The sequence below is a fragment of the Vidua chalybeata genome, chromosome 5, assembly GCF_026979565.1.
Source record: "Vidua chalybeata isolate OUT-0048 chromosome 5, bVidCha1 merged haplotype, whole genome shotgun sequence".
Lineage (NCBI taxonomy): Eukaryota > Metazoa > Chordata > Aves > Passeriformes > Viduidae > Vidua > Vidua chalybeata.
This window is the reverse complement of record NC_071534.1, coordinates 7668063-7685476: the sequence shown is the minus strand read 5'-3', so window position 1 is coordinate 7685476 and position 17414 is coordinate 7668063. Positions and strand designations below refer to the sequence as shown.

The 17414-nt window shown below is 41.0% G+C and overlaps 1 protein-coding gene across 3 annotated transcripts in view; it reads left to right on the top strand.

Moving 5' to 3' along the window:
* PHF21B (PHD finger protein 21B) overlaps window positions 1–17103 on the top strand; it is a 161635-nt gene extending 144532 nt beyond the window's left edge. For all 3 annotated transcript variants that reach the window (XM_053942964.1, XM_053942962.1, XM_053942961.1), the window contains 7 exons: window positions 1658–1734; window positions 4523–4577; window positions 9079–9101; window positions 10405–10563; window positions 11231–11306; window positions 12420–12523; window positions 14773–17103. In XM_053942964.1, the coding sequence (XP_053798939.1) occupies window positions 1658–1734; window positions 4523–4577; window positions 9079–9101; window positions 10405–10563; window positions 11231–11306; window positions 12420–12523; window positions 14773–14997 (719 nt within the window). In that variant the 3' untranslated portion in view covers window positions 14998–17103. The remainder of the gene's footprint in view (window positions 1–1657; window positions 1735–4522; window positions 4578–9078; window positions 9102–10404; window positions 10564–11230; window positions 11307–12419; window positions 12524–14772) is intronic.
* Window positions 17104–17414: the final 311 nt, after the last annotated feature.

Sequence of the window (17414 nt, the reverse complement as noted above, 5' to 3'; positions counted from 1 at the left end):
TGTGCAGCCCCTTGAGCCACATAGCAGCATGTGACTGTGTTATTTGAGGTGCCCTAGGAGAAGACACCTTCTGAACATGAGAGGTGACACATCCCTGTGCCATAGGAAAACCCAGCTAGTAGGTTACTCTCCTGTTTTTCTTGTCTTTCTAGTTTCCTTCTGATGCATCCATCACTCCAAGCACAGCAGCTTAGCCAATACCCTTTCATGAAGGGAAAGTTTTAAATCCATATCTTCGAAGTTAGGCCAGTACAAAACCCATGTAAAGTGTTGGCTTTATCTCCAGGGACGCTGTGTCCAAAACATGATCAAAAATACTGACACCCTGTACTGTAGCAATGTTTAAAATGGTACATGGGGATGATCAACGCTTGAAAAGGGTGCTGGAAACCAGAACTAAGTGCTGGGGATCCAGTTCCCAAGTATATAAACACCCTGCAAGCTCAGCTTATCTTACTGTTGGATTACAGGTGGGAGATCTTGCTCAATACCCTGAAGGGCATTTTCTGGTGCTGAGTGTGTTCTGAGATAGACCTCTTCAGCTCAGATATTGAGGAAAGACACCAGACCTCCTGCATAATCAGATGGTGTCCTGAGTTTCTGTTGGGTGGGCTCCAGGCCCTCTGGGCTCAAGAACATGCTCCTGCCAGTTCCTCTCCTTCTGAGACAGAGCAAGACAGAACAGAGGTATCACCACCATGGGGGCATTTAGACTACACTTTGGTACCTCAGCACAAAATCTAAACTTTACCTTACAATATTCACATAGGAAATATTTTGGAATAGAGCACACACTTCATGTCATGGGATGGATGCTGTGGCTCTCCTTGCTAAAGAGTGTCTGGGGTTTATAATCAAAATAATAGGCTCTAAAAGACATGCTTGTAATAATCTCAGCGTTCTGAACTGACGTCAAGAGCTGGAGAAAGAAACTCCATATGATGTAAATGGAATCCTGGCTCAGATCAAAGTAACATTAAACCTACAGATTTCTGTGGCCGAGTAATCTGCTCCATTTCTCTGTGTTTACAGAGTTGTGCACATGGCTAGTGGTTGCTAAACGCAGTCCTCAGCATGTGCCGTCTTCAATAGATGTCACCATTTAGTGGAAGGGAGTTGTGGAAGTTTAGTGGAAGGAAGAAATGGGCTGCAGTCCAAAGAGCCCATCTGTGTGCTGGTGTTTGCAGTGACACGTATACGCACATATGACTCAGAATGACATTTTGCAAGCTCAGGATTATGAAGTTGTATTCTGGGTGGATAAATCATCACACCCTGGTTAGAACTGAATCCAGCTGTGCCATTTCAACTATGCTTTTTCTAGCCTCCATGGAGGAGAGTACTTTGAAGGTTCTCTGATGGTGCTTGCTGAATATGTGTCTGAAGAGATCATAATAAAATTCTTGTAGGGTAGCAGAAGTCTACCTTGAAGGAAGAAAAAAAAATGCCTGTCAATCTCACAAGGAAAAGCTTATTAATGTCAAACCTTGAACTGCAGTAAATATCAGTGCTGATGCAACCCAATTATACTTTAGAAATGAAAAAGAACACAAAGCTCAAGGGGCTGAGGGTAAGATATTCTTGCTAACAAGTCATATCTACATTTTTCCCTGATGAATGAGAAATACACAGTTCATGTTCCTTTCCATGGTTACAGAAATCCAGAGCAAGCGTCAGGAAAGAAAGAGAAGAAGCACAGCAAATCCAGCCTACAGTGGGCTCTTGGAAACAGAGGTACTTTATCATTCCCTTTTTTACCACAGTTCTATTTCATATCAATAAAAGGTCTAAGTGTTTCTTACTACAAAAATATATATGAATGCAGAACCACAGGTACTTGTAAAGAGATCCTGATGTAGAAAAGAAAGAAAATATCTCAGTGGCTAAGCAACGGGTTTTCACCAAACAACATCACTTGCTCCAAACTAGAATTCATCTCAGTTTTAATAAAGTCCGAGAGAACTAAATTAATGTGGGACCTAATTACTCTTTTATCTACAAAGGCAGTACCTTTAGAGCATAACTAGAGATCAAAAATGCTGCATTATGTTGAAATGTACATTGCTATTTCTCTTTTTTTAAGTGCCAAATAATAAATTATATTTTCTTATGTGCCAAATTATTATTATTATTATTATTATTATTATTATTAATAATAATAATAATAATAATAATAATAATAATAATAATAATAGCTTTTTAAATTTTTTTTATGTTCATAAAAGGGGTGTATTGGTTTAAGAATCAGTGTAGTCTGCAAAGGGTATAGAAATCTGCATAATAAATATAATAATGCATTATTAAAAATAAAATGCCCTGGATAATCTCTGTTGTATGTTACACTTACACTGTTGCATTTAGAGTAGTATCAGAATTTGGTCCTGCGTAATATTGGATTGCAAACTTGGTATAAAAGCAGCATATAAATAGGCTTAACTTTTTCTGGATTTTTTTTTCTTTGTTTCTAAACTAACATATATGCATTTATTCAGCTAATTAAAATTTCACATTTAAAATTTCAGCACAGTTTGGGTTTGCTGTCTGAACTTTCTACTGGAATGAAACTCAGTTGCAGCCAGCTCTCCATTTAAGCAAGGCTTCTCTGTGTTCTGAGTTCTCTAAGACTAAAGAAAGTGATTGTTCTTTATCTAGGCATAAGTGATGCAGAATTTCTGGTATGCCAGTATTTCAGATTTCTGTCTTCATTGGCAGATAGCAAACAGATGAGGCTAAGAAGAAGCACACTGCTGCATCCAAACTGCTGAATCGCTTGATTGTTCTTTTTTTTGAAAGCACTGGAGATTTTTATTCTCCAAAGCAGCTCTGGGCACTTGAGTTCTTCAGAATTCCTCAACTAATTTTTTTCAGTGCAAATACTGATGTCCATATCTGCAGTATTTAACACAGTAGGAACTTTAGCCTTGCTAGCATTAAAGAGCTGTACCTCTGTAGAGGTTTTTGTCCTGATTATTAAAATACTTGCAGCAGAGTTTTGTGGCTGCAGCCAGATTGGTGTTTGTGACAAACTCTATTACCTTGGAGAGGTGGAAGAGAAGATGGCCTGGGTCTACTGCACGCCTAGTTCATATTTCTCATCATATCTATTCTCAAAAGCATATGCTTGAATGAAGGATGGCATGGAGAAAGAAATGTCTGTGAAAGACTCCTGTGGCTGATCAGCTGTATCCTTATTAGGAGCTGTCATTAAGTACTGACCATGGGGAATGCCATTCAAGTAAAATGGAGGCAGATGTTTTTTCTCTAATCAATTAGCTGCTCAGACTGATTTGCTAATCAGGGAGTTGAGGTATTAGTGGCATTTCAGGCATTTTGGTGCAGTTTAATTTAGTCTACTGAATGATCTTTAATTCATTATTGTTTAAATTAAAATTGCATATAAATTAGACCTTTTATTTGCCAACACCCCTCAAAATGGAAGGTGCTCAGCATTTGTAGTGGTGATACTAACTTTGACTGCAAAAATATGATCATGGTCTTAAGTCTTCACTTGAATGGTGTGCTTTTTCTTCTCAAAGCTTTGTTCTTAAAAAAATTGAGATACCATTTTATTTTCATACCCTCAGTAGCCTTTTTTTCATAGGAAAGGGTTACATTTTGTGCTGGTTATTTTTTGAAGAAAGAAACATCTATTCAAAGTTCATTAACAGATTGGCAGGCACCTGTCTGTAAGAGAATAGTTTTTTCACCACTAAATAAATAATTACTAGCAAAACCCCTCTAATTTTCTTCCAAGCTGAATCTGACAATATCTAATGGAGCAAAATGGTGCTGTTTCTAGTCCTGCTGTACAAGTATTGGGTGTCTCAGAGAACAATTCGGGGTCATCTAGACTATTAATGAAGCCTGGCTTGCTATTGACCATAGCTTGTGCAGTCAGACAAGGCTGGCCATGGGCTATGTTAGATGAGTTAAACATCTCAGACAGGTTTGGGGTGCTTTCTGCTTGTAACTTTGGTGATCTCAGCAGATTGAAATCACTGCCAGCTCCTCAAGGTCCTGCACATTCACTTCTCAAAGGGAAATATTTTGCTAAGGCCCTTATTTGTTTCTTGCAAATGCAGTATGTTCCTCTGAACTGTAGGCAGGTGTCATAAAGGTAGTAGTGTTTTTCCTGCAGGTGAGAAATCCATCACCATTTCTATATATACAAATAAAAATGTCATCTCACAGCAACAATTTTCCCTTATGGACGTTGTTGGGCTTGAAGTTAGTTTTGCTGTAGTCCTGCTCTTACCAGCCCATGCAACGTATCCTGCAAACCCATTAATAACATCTACAATTTGTATTTCTCCTTAATAAAATCTAATGCACAATAAACTGCTCTGTGAAAAACTTGTTAGAAAGGTAAATCATGCAACTGTCTGACTGTGTCAGTGGTCTCCAAGGAGCTTTTGGAGAGCTGGTTAGGTATGAGGTAAACCCATGGAGATTGATAATCTGAAATGTAAGAGACAACCAGAGCACTGCAATGACACGGGGGTTGGTTTCTTTTCCCTTGTAGCGGAAACGCCTTGCATCGAATTATTTGAATAACCCCTTGTTCCTTTCAACGAGAGGTAAGCATATTTTTAAATGAATATACTACTCTTCTAATGGTGTGTTAAAAATTTATTAGTAGGATTTCACATGAGTTACTGTTAGGATACCACAGGGCATTACTTTGTGTAATGGCCCTGCGTTTTTTAATATGGAGTGAAAATAGATTGTTTTCCTGCAAAAACAATGGAAGGATAAGGCTAAAGGTCACAATTTTGTAGAGATGGATCCAAAACCTCTGCAATCAGTGGAAAATCTGATCTCTGGCACTGTTTTGGTTTGAAAAGACGGGTGTCTGCTAGGGAAGGCAGGAGCCTCCCTTGAAATGGAGAATGTAAACCCCCTCCCTTTGAATTATAATACTGAAATTAAGGGGCTCTCAGTCGAAGATATGGGAGCAGGAATAACAGTTCTTTATTAGGGAAAAAAAATAAAATAGAAATGCAGTAACACAAAACAACACTGTCAGAGTCAGAATACAACCTGACACCCTGTGGGTCAGGGTGTTGGTAGCAGTCCCATTCAATGGTGGCTGCAGTCCTCCTGCAGTGTCAGCTGTGGTTCTGTTGGAGCAGTGACCCGGTAGAAGGGTGGAGTCTTCCTCTGAAGATCCAGTGGTGGTGTAGATGGGCCTGGTCTTCTTCTGAGAATCTAGTAGAAGAGAAAGCTTCTCCTTTGGCAATCTAGTGGAAAAGGCTAATTATGGTGTTCTATATCTCAGATGATATCCAGGTAGGAATGCTTGGCTCCTCTCCATGGGTGGAGCATCTCACAATGGAATGATGTAATTTTTATCAGTCATGCAGTGAGACTCAATGGCTCATTAGCAGATGATATTTCCCCGGAGGGAGAATGGGTTGTGGAAGAGATAAAGAAAACTGCCCCTCCTGGTTTTAACGGGTGGCCCAATTAACAGAAGATAACTGCCCCACCTCTAACTGATGGCAATCGATTACACAACCCCAGCCACACCTTGCAACCTAAGACAGACACTTAAAGTACCGTACAGTGAGAGAACCGATTGAAGAAAGTAGTGTTGCCAACCCCAAGTACTTAAAAATATATATTAAAAAAATAATTACTATTTTAGGCTTTTCATTTGCCTCTTTCTACCAGCTTTAAGAAACTGCTCTCCATCCTCAAGCACCAGAAATTCCCCACAACTTTTGCTACAGTAACAAGCACTGAAGGCCAGTTTTTCTGATTCCAAGAGGTAGAGTCATAAATCTAGACCTGATGACTTTCAAGATGCCTTCCAGTCTTGTACTTATAGGAACTTAATAGTAGATGCCTTGAGAATTAATAACTCAGAGGAGCCATTTGGAGATGCTGATGATTAGCTCATGGGAAGAAGCACATTTCAGGAAAACATGTGCAACACAGAGAAGACAAAGAGTTGGGACATGTGAGGTGAAACACAGAGAATGTTGAGTATAGTTTAATTCTTCAGAAAAGACCCATGTACTATTTTAAGGAAGAAGGAAGAAACTTGTGTTTCAGAAGAGAAGACAAAGTCAGTAAAGAAATTTGATTCTGTCCTTGCCCTTGTTTTGCCTTTCTTTTTCTCTACTGAGATGCATTAGAGGTAAGGGAAGAGAGACCTTTTTCTAAGTTAAATATTATTTCAGTATTAGGAGCATTTGCAGAGGTAATTATAATTGAGTCATGAAGTTTTGACAGTTTTTCAGTGTTTACTTGATCTCACTGTCAAGTGTCATGCTTAGTGCTTGAGATTCACCTTTCTGCCTCTGCCTTGACTTCCTGCACCACAGGAGCACCGACTGAAAGGCACCAGTGCTTCTCTCTGCCTTCAAAATTTCACATGCCAGATACAGACACTTGGCCTACTTACCATATGCATTACTTTACTTACCTCTAATGCATTTGGTCTCAGAGGACAGGAGAGGTTATTACAGTAAGCAGCTATGATGACATGCCTCTTAGCAGGAAGCCAGGCTCATGTGAGCCCCACTGGAAAGAATATATTATTCCTGTCTTAGTTTTATACTGAGAATTAAAATTGTAATATCTTGTTTGTCTTATCATAGCACTTGTTTTTCCCGTGGAAACACATGTGAGAAATGAGGACAGAATGGCATTGTTAGCAAGTTGTGCCTCCGGCCCCTTGGTGGGTTTAAGTTAGGTTTTGATATCTCTGACCTTCCTTTCATTACACGTTTCTCATTTTATTTGCAAGGACGTAGGCAAGTGACAGGTGTCTACTGTTGCAGCTGTCTCAGAGCTTCCTGGAAATCAGCAACCTCTCTGCTTGATCATCAATTCCTCTTTGAGTCCTGTATCTTTGGTTTTTCCAGAATCCAGAATACATGCTGGAGTTCTGAATATTCTGAGAATGTTGAGATGGACTTCTTTATAGCAGAATTCCCCACCTATGCAAGGATATTTTTGGCACCAGCACTGTTTTGCTGGATGCTGTGCAAGCGCTGAGCAGAAGGCAGGTGCTGTCCCAGGTTGTTTGGCTCTGCAGTGATGCAGTTCTCCAGCTTCAGTGCAGAGATGGCTGCCCTTCTCTTATAAAGTGCTCCTTTAAAATACTGTCTTCAGTTTAATTTTTCAGCAACTAGAAGAAGGAAGTGGACATGTTTTAAGAAGTTTAAAACTTTGTAGCAAAAGTGAGCTGAAAAGACAAACAAACAAACTAGAAAAAAATCCCCATGATGTCCAGGGAACAACTGTCATTTCTGGAAATACAGAAGAGGACAATTCTTGTAAATTTTGATCAAAATCTTAATTGATCAGGATTGATTTAAATGAAAATGTCTTATCTGAAATGAGGTCACATCCCCTGACATGTATCATTTGTACAAAAGATTCATCAATTATCAAGCTTCTGTTTATCTGAATAACATTTATATCCCCTGAGTAATCATTGTGTCATACAGCGGTGGACCTTTGTGTGTGTGTTTTTGGATATGAAGTAACATCTGCACATTTTATAAGTCTGTGATTATTTATGGACCTCATTGCCAAAGTATGCTAGAAATTTTTGGGAAAAGTAGAGAAATTTATGGAATAAAAAAAATCTACCAAAGGCTGTTAAATATAAAAATGAAGACGCAAGCTCAGTGTTGGGGCAGCCCATAAACTGCCAGCACCGGAAGGATGCTTCTGCATTTACTCAGTGTTTGCCCTGTTCTTGCACTCTGCAGGAGTGGCAGCACTGTGTGCTGTTAGCAAAGGACATGGGATATACAGCCTGTGGTCCAAGTTAGGTGAAGCTGTTTGTATATTCTCGAGTTCCTCTTCCTACATGTGTGTGAGGCCTGCTCACGTGTACATCTTCACGTGTATGCACACATTGGTGTGTAAAACCAGTGTGGAACGCAGGGAGGGGGTTTCCAGGTGGGTCTGATATGAGGAATCACAATGGGACAGCTATCAGAGAGGGAGCTGAAGGAGGACAGGAGAGAAATATCAGTTTGGTTGCCTCCACTTTAATCCAAAGAAAGGTCTGTCCATTAGGTGTTTTTCACTGGGACAGTGTGCTCTAGCCCCTTGCAAGAGCCCAGGCAAAGAGCTGGATCTGTGCCAGGGGCATATTAGGCTGGATATCAGGAAAAGGTTCTTCCCCCAGCAGGTGGTGGGGCACTGAACAGGTTCGCCAGGGTCTGGTCACGGCCCCAAGGCTGCCAGAGCTCCAGGAGACTTTGGACAATGTTCTCAGGCACAGGGTGGGATTGCTGGGGTGTCTGTGCAGGGCCAGGATCTGGAGTCAGTGATCCTGATGGTGCCTTCCAGCTTAGGATATTCTGTGATTCTATGAAATCAGCAGCAGAAATTGCAACACACTGTGCAGTTTCCATAAAGCTCTTAATTTTTTCTGGCTTTTTATTTTTGGACCAAAGTGTGTTGAATTCCATTTTTTTTTTTTTTTTTATGGAAGGCTTGGCCTGCTTGCCAGTGAGCTCTATTGGTTCTTGTTCATACCAGGTTGTGAATACAATCAGTACAGACTCAGTTCATCTAAAGGTCACTGGTGTTCCGGGTGGGAGTAGTTTAATGAGAAGGACTTGGTGATACCATCAGGCTCACTCCTACAGGGGTTGACTATTTTGTCTGGGAATCAGCTCAACATTTAAATCTGTGTTTAACATTTAATCTGTGTTGAGTTGGAGGCACCTATTTCATGCTCCACATTAATGCATTGCTGGTTCAGGGCCAGCCTTTTCAACACCCAACATGCTGTGGTCCTTCAGGAGGACTTTTTGACTACTGACATGTGGAGAGGAGCTCTGCATGGAAATTTCTGAAAGTTTCAAATACTATGACCTTTTAGCATCAGACCTTTGGACATGGTGTTCCTGCAATGTACATTTTTAAATCTCAAATGCTAATTTCACTGCTTGCTGTTACATTCTTTACTGCCTGCATTAATTTTGGCAATGTCCTGATCTCCTATGCCACATCCTGATTAAAATTACTCCCACAGCCGAGAACTAGCAACTGCTGCAGCAATGTATTTTCTACTGATCTGTTTTCTGCCCTTCTTTTACATGCTAGCAAATGAGGATTCATTCTGGAAGGTATGTGTGGCAAAGTTTGTGTATTAGCAGGTATCTTTCTCATCACTGTATATTCAGTGTTTGCTTCTGATTATTGTAGTCACTCTCAAGATACCTAATTGCAGTATTCTATTCTCCCACTTAACTAAATCTTTGAGTTCCTAAGACAGAATTTTAAAGAGATGAACTCTTGGGCTTTCACATGCAAGGCTTGAGTTTAGTCCCTTTGTTGACTCCACTGATTGAGAAATTTCTAGTCCAGATTTATGAGTTTAACAAAAATTTGATAAGAAAAATGAGTAACCATTCTAGTACGTAAATCTCTCTACATTGCAGTTAAAATTAAGATTCTTTGAGCAGGTAGTTTATAAAGAGTAATATTTTGGAGAGTGATTTTTTGACAGGACTGGTTTAGAATTCAAGATACAAGCCTGACTAAAACTGCCGTGAAACTTTTTAATTACTATTCCAAAAAATTAAAACATGCTTTTGGAATTAAACATAAAATTACTATTCTACTTCCTAGAAAAGCAGTAGGAATTTTTATTTTTTTGGTAATGATTCACAAGGCATGAAAGTATTGGAATCAGTGTCTCCTTTATTAAAAGGAGTAATTAATGTTGCCACCAGATTAGCATAGCAATTGACATAGCATGACATTGTAACTTTGTTGATGAGTCTTAGTTCATATTGTGTATTGCTTCAGACAAAGCATTAATCAGTCTTGTTGGAGAAAGATTGTCAGAGCACGTCTGAGCAGAGAACAATTAGTGCCAGGGAGAAAGAGGCCAGAGGAGTTCACAAAAAAGGGTATATAGCCCGAGGCTGTCCTCCAGCTCCTGTTTCCCCAGCTGCCCTTTGAGGCAATGGGAATGAAACATGGAACTGTGCTTCTTCCCCAGAACCCTTTTCTTGCTTGCTTCCTTCTGCTTTGGGCATGAGGGAGAAGTGATCCCCACATTTACTCTGATCCAGGACAGAGCCATGCATGGGGATACACGTGTTGTAGTAACACACTGGCAAAGAAAAAAGTGAAATAATTCCGATATCACAATCTGGCTATATTAGTGGACTCTCTCCTGTGTTTGATTAGTTGGGTTTTATGTTTCTGTTTCAATTTATGTAACTTGCTTCTGGGTCATTTGTTGTTTGTATTTGTTGCTATCATATATCTATTATTTCTGTCTTCTGTGTCTGTCAGGGTCCTTCTGACAATTAGATTTCGTGTTTGAAGGAGCCTGTCTGCTGCAGTAGAGGCTTTGAATGCTGTATAGAGAGAAGTTCTCAATGGATTGACTTTACCCAGGGCACCCTTCTCTTGCAGAACGAGATCCATCACGATGAACACTGCACTGCTTGCAAGCGTGGAGTTAACTTGCAGCCCTGTGGCACATGTCCCAGAGCATATCACCTCAACTGCTTGGACCCACCCCTCAAAACTGCCCCCAAAGGGCTCTGGGTCTGCCCAAAGTGCCAACAGAAGGTAAGATACATGGAGCATGGTATACCAAGAAGGGAAAATGGGAGACACCTCAGATTTGTGTACTCCTAAACAAATCTAACCTATGGTCGTAGCTCAGTGGACTACATTAGATAAAGAAGTACTGAGAGGCTTTTAGGGCAGTTTGCAGTATTTATTTCTGGTATTTTTCACCCTCCTAGAGTTAGAACATACAGGGAGTGCTGCAGCTTGCCTGTAATTGCTAAGAATTGTCTTCTTAAAATGTCTCTTCAGTTCTTTCAGCTCCTTTGTTTACAGTAACACCACCATCATGTAGCCAGACAAAAGAATGTAAATCTTAGAGATGAGGGAGGCAGTGTCAGAAGAAGACACTGTTCACCTTTCCTTTTATTTAAATCACATTTGTTACACACAACTGTTCATCACAGTTATGTGAGATATGCTAAACTATCTAGTTGCTGTGAATAATGCTGATTGCACAAGAAAGAAAAAAAATTTTAAAACACTAAAGTGTCACTAAAGTGTAGATTCTGTGCCTTAGAGTTCCTTGTGCTTAGCCTTGAGATCACTTCTATGTTCTGAGACAAGGACCCAAGTTCTGGTCTTGCCAAACTGTAAGGCTGGAGCAAACATTAATGGGTGTTTTTTTTTTTTAATCCTAACCATTTATTGTTTCCTGGGCTTATAGGTTTTAAAGAAAGATGACAATGTGCCATGGACTGGAACTCTGGCTATTGTTCACTCCTATGTTACTCATAAAACAGGTAGGGATTAACTCAGCCACTGACAAGGGATTTCTCTGCTCATGATAGCAATGCTACTTGAGTCCTTAGCTGAAATATCAAAGTAGTGTTATAATGCTGCCAGGTCTGATGGTGTAGATCATAGGGCCATACATGACTGGGGATGGCAGACATTTTCTGTCCCCTTCCCCTCTGGTCTTCTCTCTGTAAGGAAGTTGAGAGTGATCTCTCAGGAATTTCACTCTCCTGGAGGAAGCTGTCATCAAAGTGGTGCCTTCCCTGGAACAGTGCTGAAAACAGGATTTTGAGGCAGAATTATTGTGAGGCAGAGTCCGGCTAAGCAGAGCCATGTAATTGGGTGTGAACACAATGCCAGACTAGTGTCCCTGACCCCACAGCAATACCAGCTTCTAATTGTTTCAGTGTTCTGTGGTATGGCAGCCACTTGAGTCATATGCTGTGTAACAGTTGTGCACTGAGCATTATTCTTTTTTAATTCCCTGTTGCACTCTTACAATAGGCTGTTTGAGGCATTGGAACATATTTGTAAGGACCTTTATGGAGGTCTGGCACACTTATAATTGTGCTTTTCTGCCAGGGTCACTAACTATTGCCATTCCATGGGGCTGGCCTCTTCCTCAATACCACTCACCTCTTTCTTGGAGACCTCCAGGATCACATATAGTCTAAGGATTAATTTTCATTCACCTTAAAGGTGCACTGTACCTTTTGGGTTGTCCTCCTGTGTGTTAACCATTGACATAGACACATGCATAGAATCCCAGAACCATTTATGTTGGAAAAGACCTCCAAGTTCATTGAGTCCAACCTATAACTGATCCCACCTTGTCAACCAGCCCAGGGCACTGAGTGCCATGTCCAGTTGTTCCATGGACACCTGTAGGGATGAGGACTCCACCACCTCCCTAGGCAGCCCCTTCCAATGCCCGACCACCCTCTTAGTGAAGAAATGCCTGCAAGCAGAAACTCCAGATTTCTCTGGCTGTACTTGCTGACAAAAGGCTAACGAGACCCTAAACTCACCATGCAAAGCACCTGCTTCTGCTTTCTGTCCTCAAGTGCACAGTGCATCCTTTTCTTAACCTCTGCATCCTTAATCTTATTGTTCCACAGTCAAAGAAGAAGAGAAGCGAAAGTTATTAAAGAGAAGCAGTGAGCTGAAGAGTGAGCATAGACAGTTAGAAGAAAAAGATCGACTTCTCAACAGTGCAGTTAAGGTAGGACACCTGATGGGGACACAGAATCTCCTGAAGAGATGTTTATAAAGAATTTAAGCCAAAAAAAAAAGGTATTTTGTGGCTAGAAAATGATTCAAACTCCCAAGCAATAGATTTTCAAATGTGAATGTGTTTCTCTCTGAGGAAGTACGTGTGCATTTTCTTTATGCACGAAATTAAGCCACTCTGGCAGGCAGAGGAGGAGAAATCACTTGAATTTCTGTGGCAAAACACACACAAACAAAACTCCACAAATAGCCATGGCTCCCTTCCTTGTAGTTGCATCTACAACTCTGAGGTACCCAATGACTTCAAGGCACTTTCATCCTCTAGGTGAAAAGTTTAGTCACAAGCGTGTCCTCTGGTGGTAGCTGCTTGTCCATTAGCTCAAACCTCTTGATATTAAGTAGAAATAACCATCTTTACTGAATGTTGTAGCATCTCTCCATGACTGGACATGAGCTATTTTGTCTCTCCAAACTCATTTTAAAGCTAAATGTTGTCTGGAGGTGTCTTCCACACATATTGTGCTGTGAGGAGCAGTCTCTGGCTGAATGGGCTGAATTCAAAGCCTAATTCCTACCCTTCGTGGCTGAAGGAACTATCTGGGGCTACCTCCGTCCTGAGAAGTAGCTGTTAGTTTGCATGGCAGCCTCAATAAATACTTGACACTACCTTACCCTGGAAAAATCCAAGTGGCAGCTTCAGGAGTAACTGGTCACTGCTTGTTTTACCATTGCAGTTATCCAGAGGAGGCATGTTACAATATTTATCATGTAAAACAGAGTGGAAGGAAAAGCAATAACTTAATAAAAGACATCGCTGTATATTCCCTGTACATGTGTATAGCACTAATGGAACCACATGTGTATGTAATAGGTAGGAGAGTGCAGTGGGCTGAGGAATTTGGAAAAACAAAAGCCATTAGCTATCAGGTGTGTGTCATGGCTGTCAAAATCAGTAAGATTTCTACCTAAGCAGAATCAGGTTCTTCCAGCAGGCAACACTGTCTTATTTAAATGGTAATATCAGGCAATGATTATATGTATTGGAAAGGTATCCACTTGAAAGAAGAAAATAAATTGAAGGTGTCCCACACAGAGCAATTTCATTCTGACATTTTAACAGAGATTTATATGAAAAAAAACCACTCTCATACACCCCACAGCTGCAATGGTAAAAACAGAACATAATTTATCTTTCATCTGAAATTTCATCTCTCTAAACCAACCTCCGAGCAGCTCCACACAGTTGCTTTCCGAACAAGTTGATTTTCAAGTGAGCATCTCCCAATTCCCCAGCACTGGAGAATCCCCACCCCTGGGCAGTCTGGACCATAGCCAAAGAGAAGCAATCTGCAGACAAGTAATCAGTTTGGTCAGAATCCTGGGTGCACAGGGAGAAAGAAAACAGGTTTCAGGTATTAGAGGCCGCTGCCCCCTTTCATCTTGCAGACAGACTCAGGGTGTGGGTCTGTCCCTCACTGAAGAATGGGGTGCTGGATGCAGCAGTCCATGGTTGGGGAGGGAAAGGAGAATTACTGATTCTTACTACCTCTTCCTGGAGAAATGGAGGATTTGGGATGCCTTTGTTTAGCTCCTGCTCTCGTGCCCATTTGCATGGAGGTTTTTATTTCAAGAGATCACAGGGAGAAATTTGGCCACCCTGAGGGATGAAAGCTTTCTTGAGAATGCTCTGGTGTAACAGTTGCGTCTTGGAGCAAAGTTTTCTGCTGGAAAAATATTGATATCATGTTCAGTGAGATTAATGTGTCTTCACAGTGCCTATTCCCTGAAATGTGTGGCACATATGAAATGCATCCTGGTGAGAGGTTCACCCACCAAACATTTATCAGGGTCCTTTGGTAAGAGTGAAAGACCTGAGTGGCGAAAGACCTGAGTGGCGCCTTCTGTATTTTCAGTAACAGCTATTGCACTCCTGTGCCAGGCATCTCTGTGGAGTGCAGAAGGTGTTCCTGCCAGGCTGTCTACAGGATGGAGTCGGAAACATCCTCCAAAAGCATTTTGCCTGGGAAGGATATTGTCCCCTCAGACAGCTGCTGCAATGTGTGCAGCACTGCTGGTTACTCCATTTGTTAAGCTGTGGTTTTGCTTTCCCCAAAGGAGAACACGCTTCATTTGAGCAGAATGCGCACCCGAGGCACCAAAGGATGTTTGGAGAGATGTTTGACACCACTTTGAATGTATTCTCAGTCTTTCCTTCTCTCTCCTCTTCTCTTTATTTGACAGAAATGCTTAGAGCTAAAAACCAGCCTGATGGCCCAGCAGAAAGGGACTCAGTCATCACTGGAACGTCTCAAAACCCTCATTAGACTGATACAAAATGAGCAGATGATTCAGGTTACCATGACCACCACCACCACGACCTCCCTGCTATCCATCCCCTGGATCAAACCCTCCGCTGCCTCTGCTGCCATGCACAAAGCTTTGCAGCCATCACAGGGCAACAACTGACAAGAGTCGGCTGTGCGAGCTCTGAGGAACGGGCGACGAGAAACTTTATGCACACGAGCAGAGGAGAGATGAAACTGGAACAAAGGACAGAAGGAGCAGTCTCAGTTTTGATACACTTAGAGACTTGCAGACCAGGCAGCCCAGTTTGCAGGTCACTGTGGCAGCACACTCCCACAGAGCGGGTTGTGCTGCAGTTTTGTATTTGCCAAGACCTTCAGTGCTTATGACATTTTGTTTTGTTATGTTGGCCTTAATGTATTGATGACTGAGGATGAACTGGAAAAGCATGGCTGATAGAGGAAGCAGGATAGCCTTTTGTGGTGGCAGACAGGCTTTCTGTTCTAAGGGGAGAGGAGTAGTGAGGTATTAGAGAAGTAGTTGAGCTGAAAGCTACGTGTGTGGGGGCAGTCGGTGAGAGAACCAGAAACTGAGCTACTTAGCACTTGACATGGATTTCAGAGGAACAAGTTGGGCCCCATTGATTCAGGTGACCTGGATATGGGGTCTTTGTGACCAGAACAGCATTATGGACACTCACAGAGCCTTGGAAACAAAATATCTTTTTTTTTTTTTTTTTTTCATATTATTAGACTTGAGAATTGCAGATATTTAAATAAAGAAACTGTATGAAGTTAGCATTTCTAGTAAAATATTGAAGTATTTTCATGCTGATGCATCTGTATATGCGTTCCAAAATATTTAAAAAATACTACTGTAAAACTCCTTTTGCAGGTCCTTTTTACTTATTTTACTATCAGTGTATTTTTCTCATGGAGTTTTTGTGCAAGGTTTAGCATCAACCATAACAGTGGATATCTTTGACAGTTTGGGTATCATTTTTTAAAGTGATTATTTTGTGGTTTTCTGTATTTTTGTTCTTTTTGGATTCTTTTTTAAACAAAAAAAGCAAATAAATATTCTGGGTTTTGTTTCTTGTCAGTACAGATAATATGCCAAAAAAAATAACCTTTTTGTACTGCATTTTTAAAAATATGCAAGATGATTTTTTTGTTGATTTGTTTTGTTTGGGGTTTTTGGTTTTGGTTTTTTTTTGTTGTTGTTGTGGTTTGTTGTGGGATTTTTTTGGTTGCTTTGTGGTTTTTTTGGTTGGTTGGTGGGTTGGTTGGTTGGGGTTTTTTGTAGAAATATCTGCTGAAATGGTACAGGGAAAAAAAAAACTGCCTCAAGGCGTTGTTTCTCAAACTGGAGACTCGAACACAAGACTTCTGGGGGAGGGACAGGGCATGGAAAATTAAAAAGGTTTGGGAGGATTTTGTTTTTGGAAACTTGATTCCTTTTTAACATTTTGTTGGATTTTAGCATATTTGGGAAGTGTTAAGCGTTAGCCTGAGAAAATTCCAGTGCACCTGCCTGTTTACTAGCTGGTCTTCCTGATTCTGCAAGGTGCTGCCTGGCCCCCTCCTGCAGCTGCCTGGGAAGGTGGTGATGGACACCCCGGTTTTCTCAACCCACACTCCCCTGTGCCATTGTCTCTGTCCTTACAAGTTCCTCCATCCATTAGCACAACAGGTACTTATGGAAAGCCACCAGAGTGGGACACAAGGCTAGTCTCTCACATCAGCGTGTTACGTGGTGCCGAATAGCCTCTTTTGGTTTTAATTTTAAAAAGTAAACACGTGAGGGACTGGCTTTTTCTGTTGCCCAGAAAGCACATGGTCCCTTCAACCATTTTCACAACTCCGGGAGAAACTGTGCAGTACTATACAAATCTATTTTAATACACAACACTCGATTGAACAAGATTTTTATATTCTTTTATTGATGAATAGAGTGAACTAAGTAAAACACAGTTGTTATACATTGGTTAATGTATGCAATTATGCATTCTGAGTGGCTTGCAATGTAGATGTTTTCAGGTTTCATAATTTTTTTTTCCTTCTCAGACAAATAAAAAATAAAGGAAAAGTGTAGAAGATTGAATATGTGAAGAATTTCTGAAAAACTGTCTTCAACTGTTAAAAGTAGTTATTTTGAAAAGGGGGCTGTCCAGTGGATAGTGTGCATAGAAAAAAAAGAAGTGTTTGTCTTAAATATGCCAATGTAGTTTTACTTCTTTATGATGCATTAAACTTGACTGACAATTTCCTGGCATTGTTGTGGTGGTTTCTGCTGCCCAGGGTCACAGCATGGCCTGCCCAGGCCCTCTTGAGGGACCCCCTCCCTGGCCAGACTGTCTTGTGGGGGGGTGGGGGGGGAAGAAACTGGTGCTGATTTCTCCACCACTGTGTTCCATTTTCAAACTCAAGCCCTGCAAGAACGAGTACAATGCTTTCTGCTTGCTTTCTTTCAGGAAGGTGGCCTCTTCCCTGAGGCCACTGTGTCTCCCAGGCAGAGGCACCCTGTCCAGTCCCTTGCTTAGCTTCCCACCTATTGGAATAATTGCCAATCCACCAGAC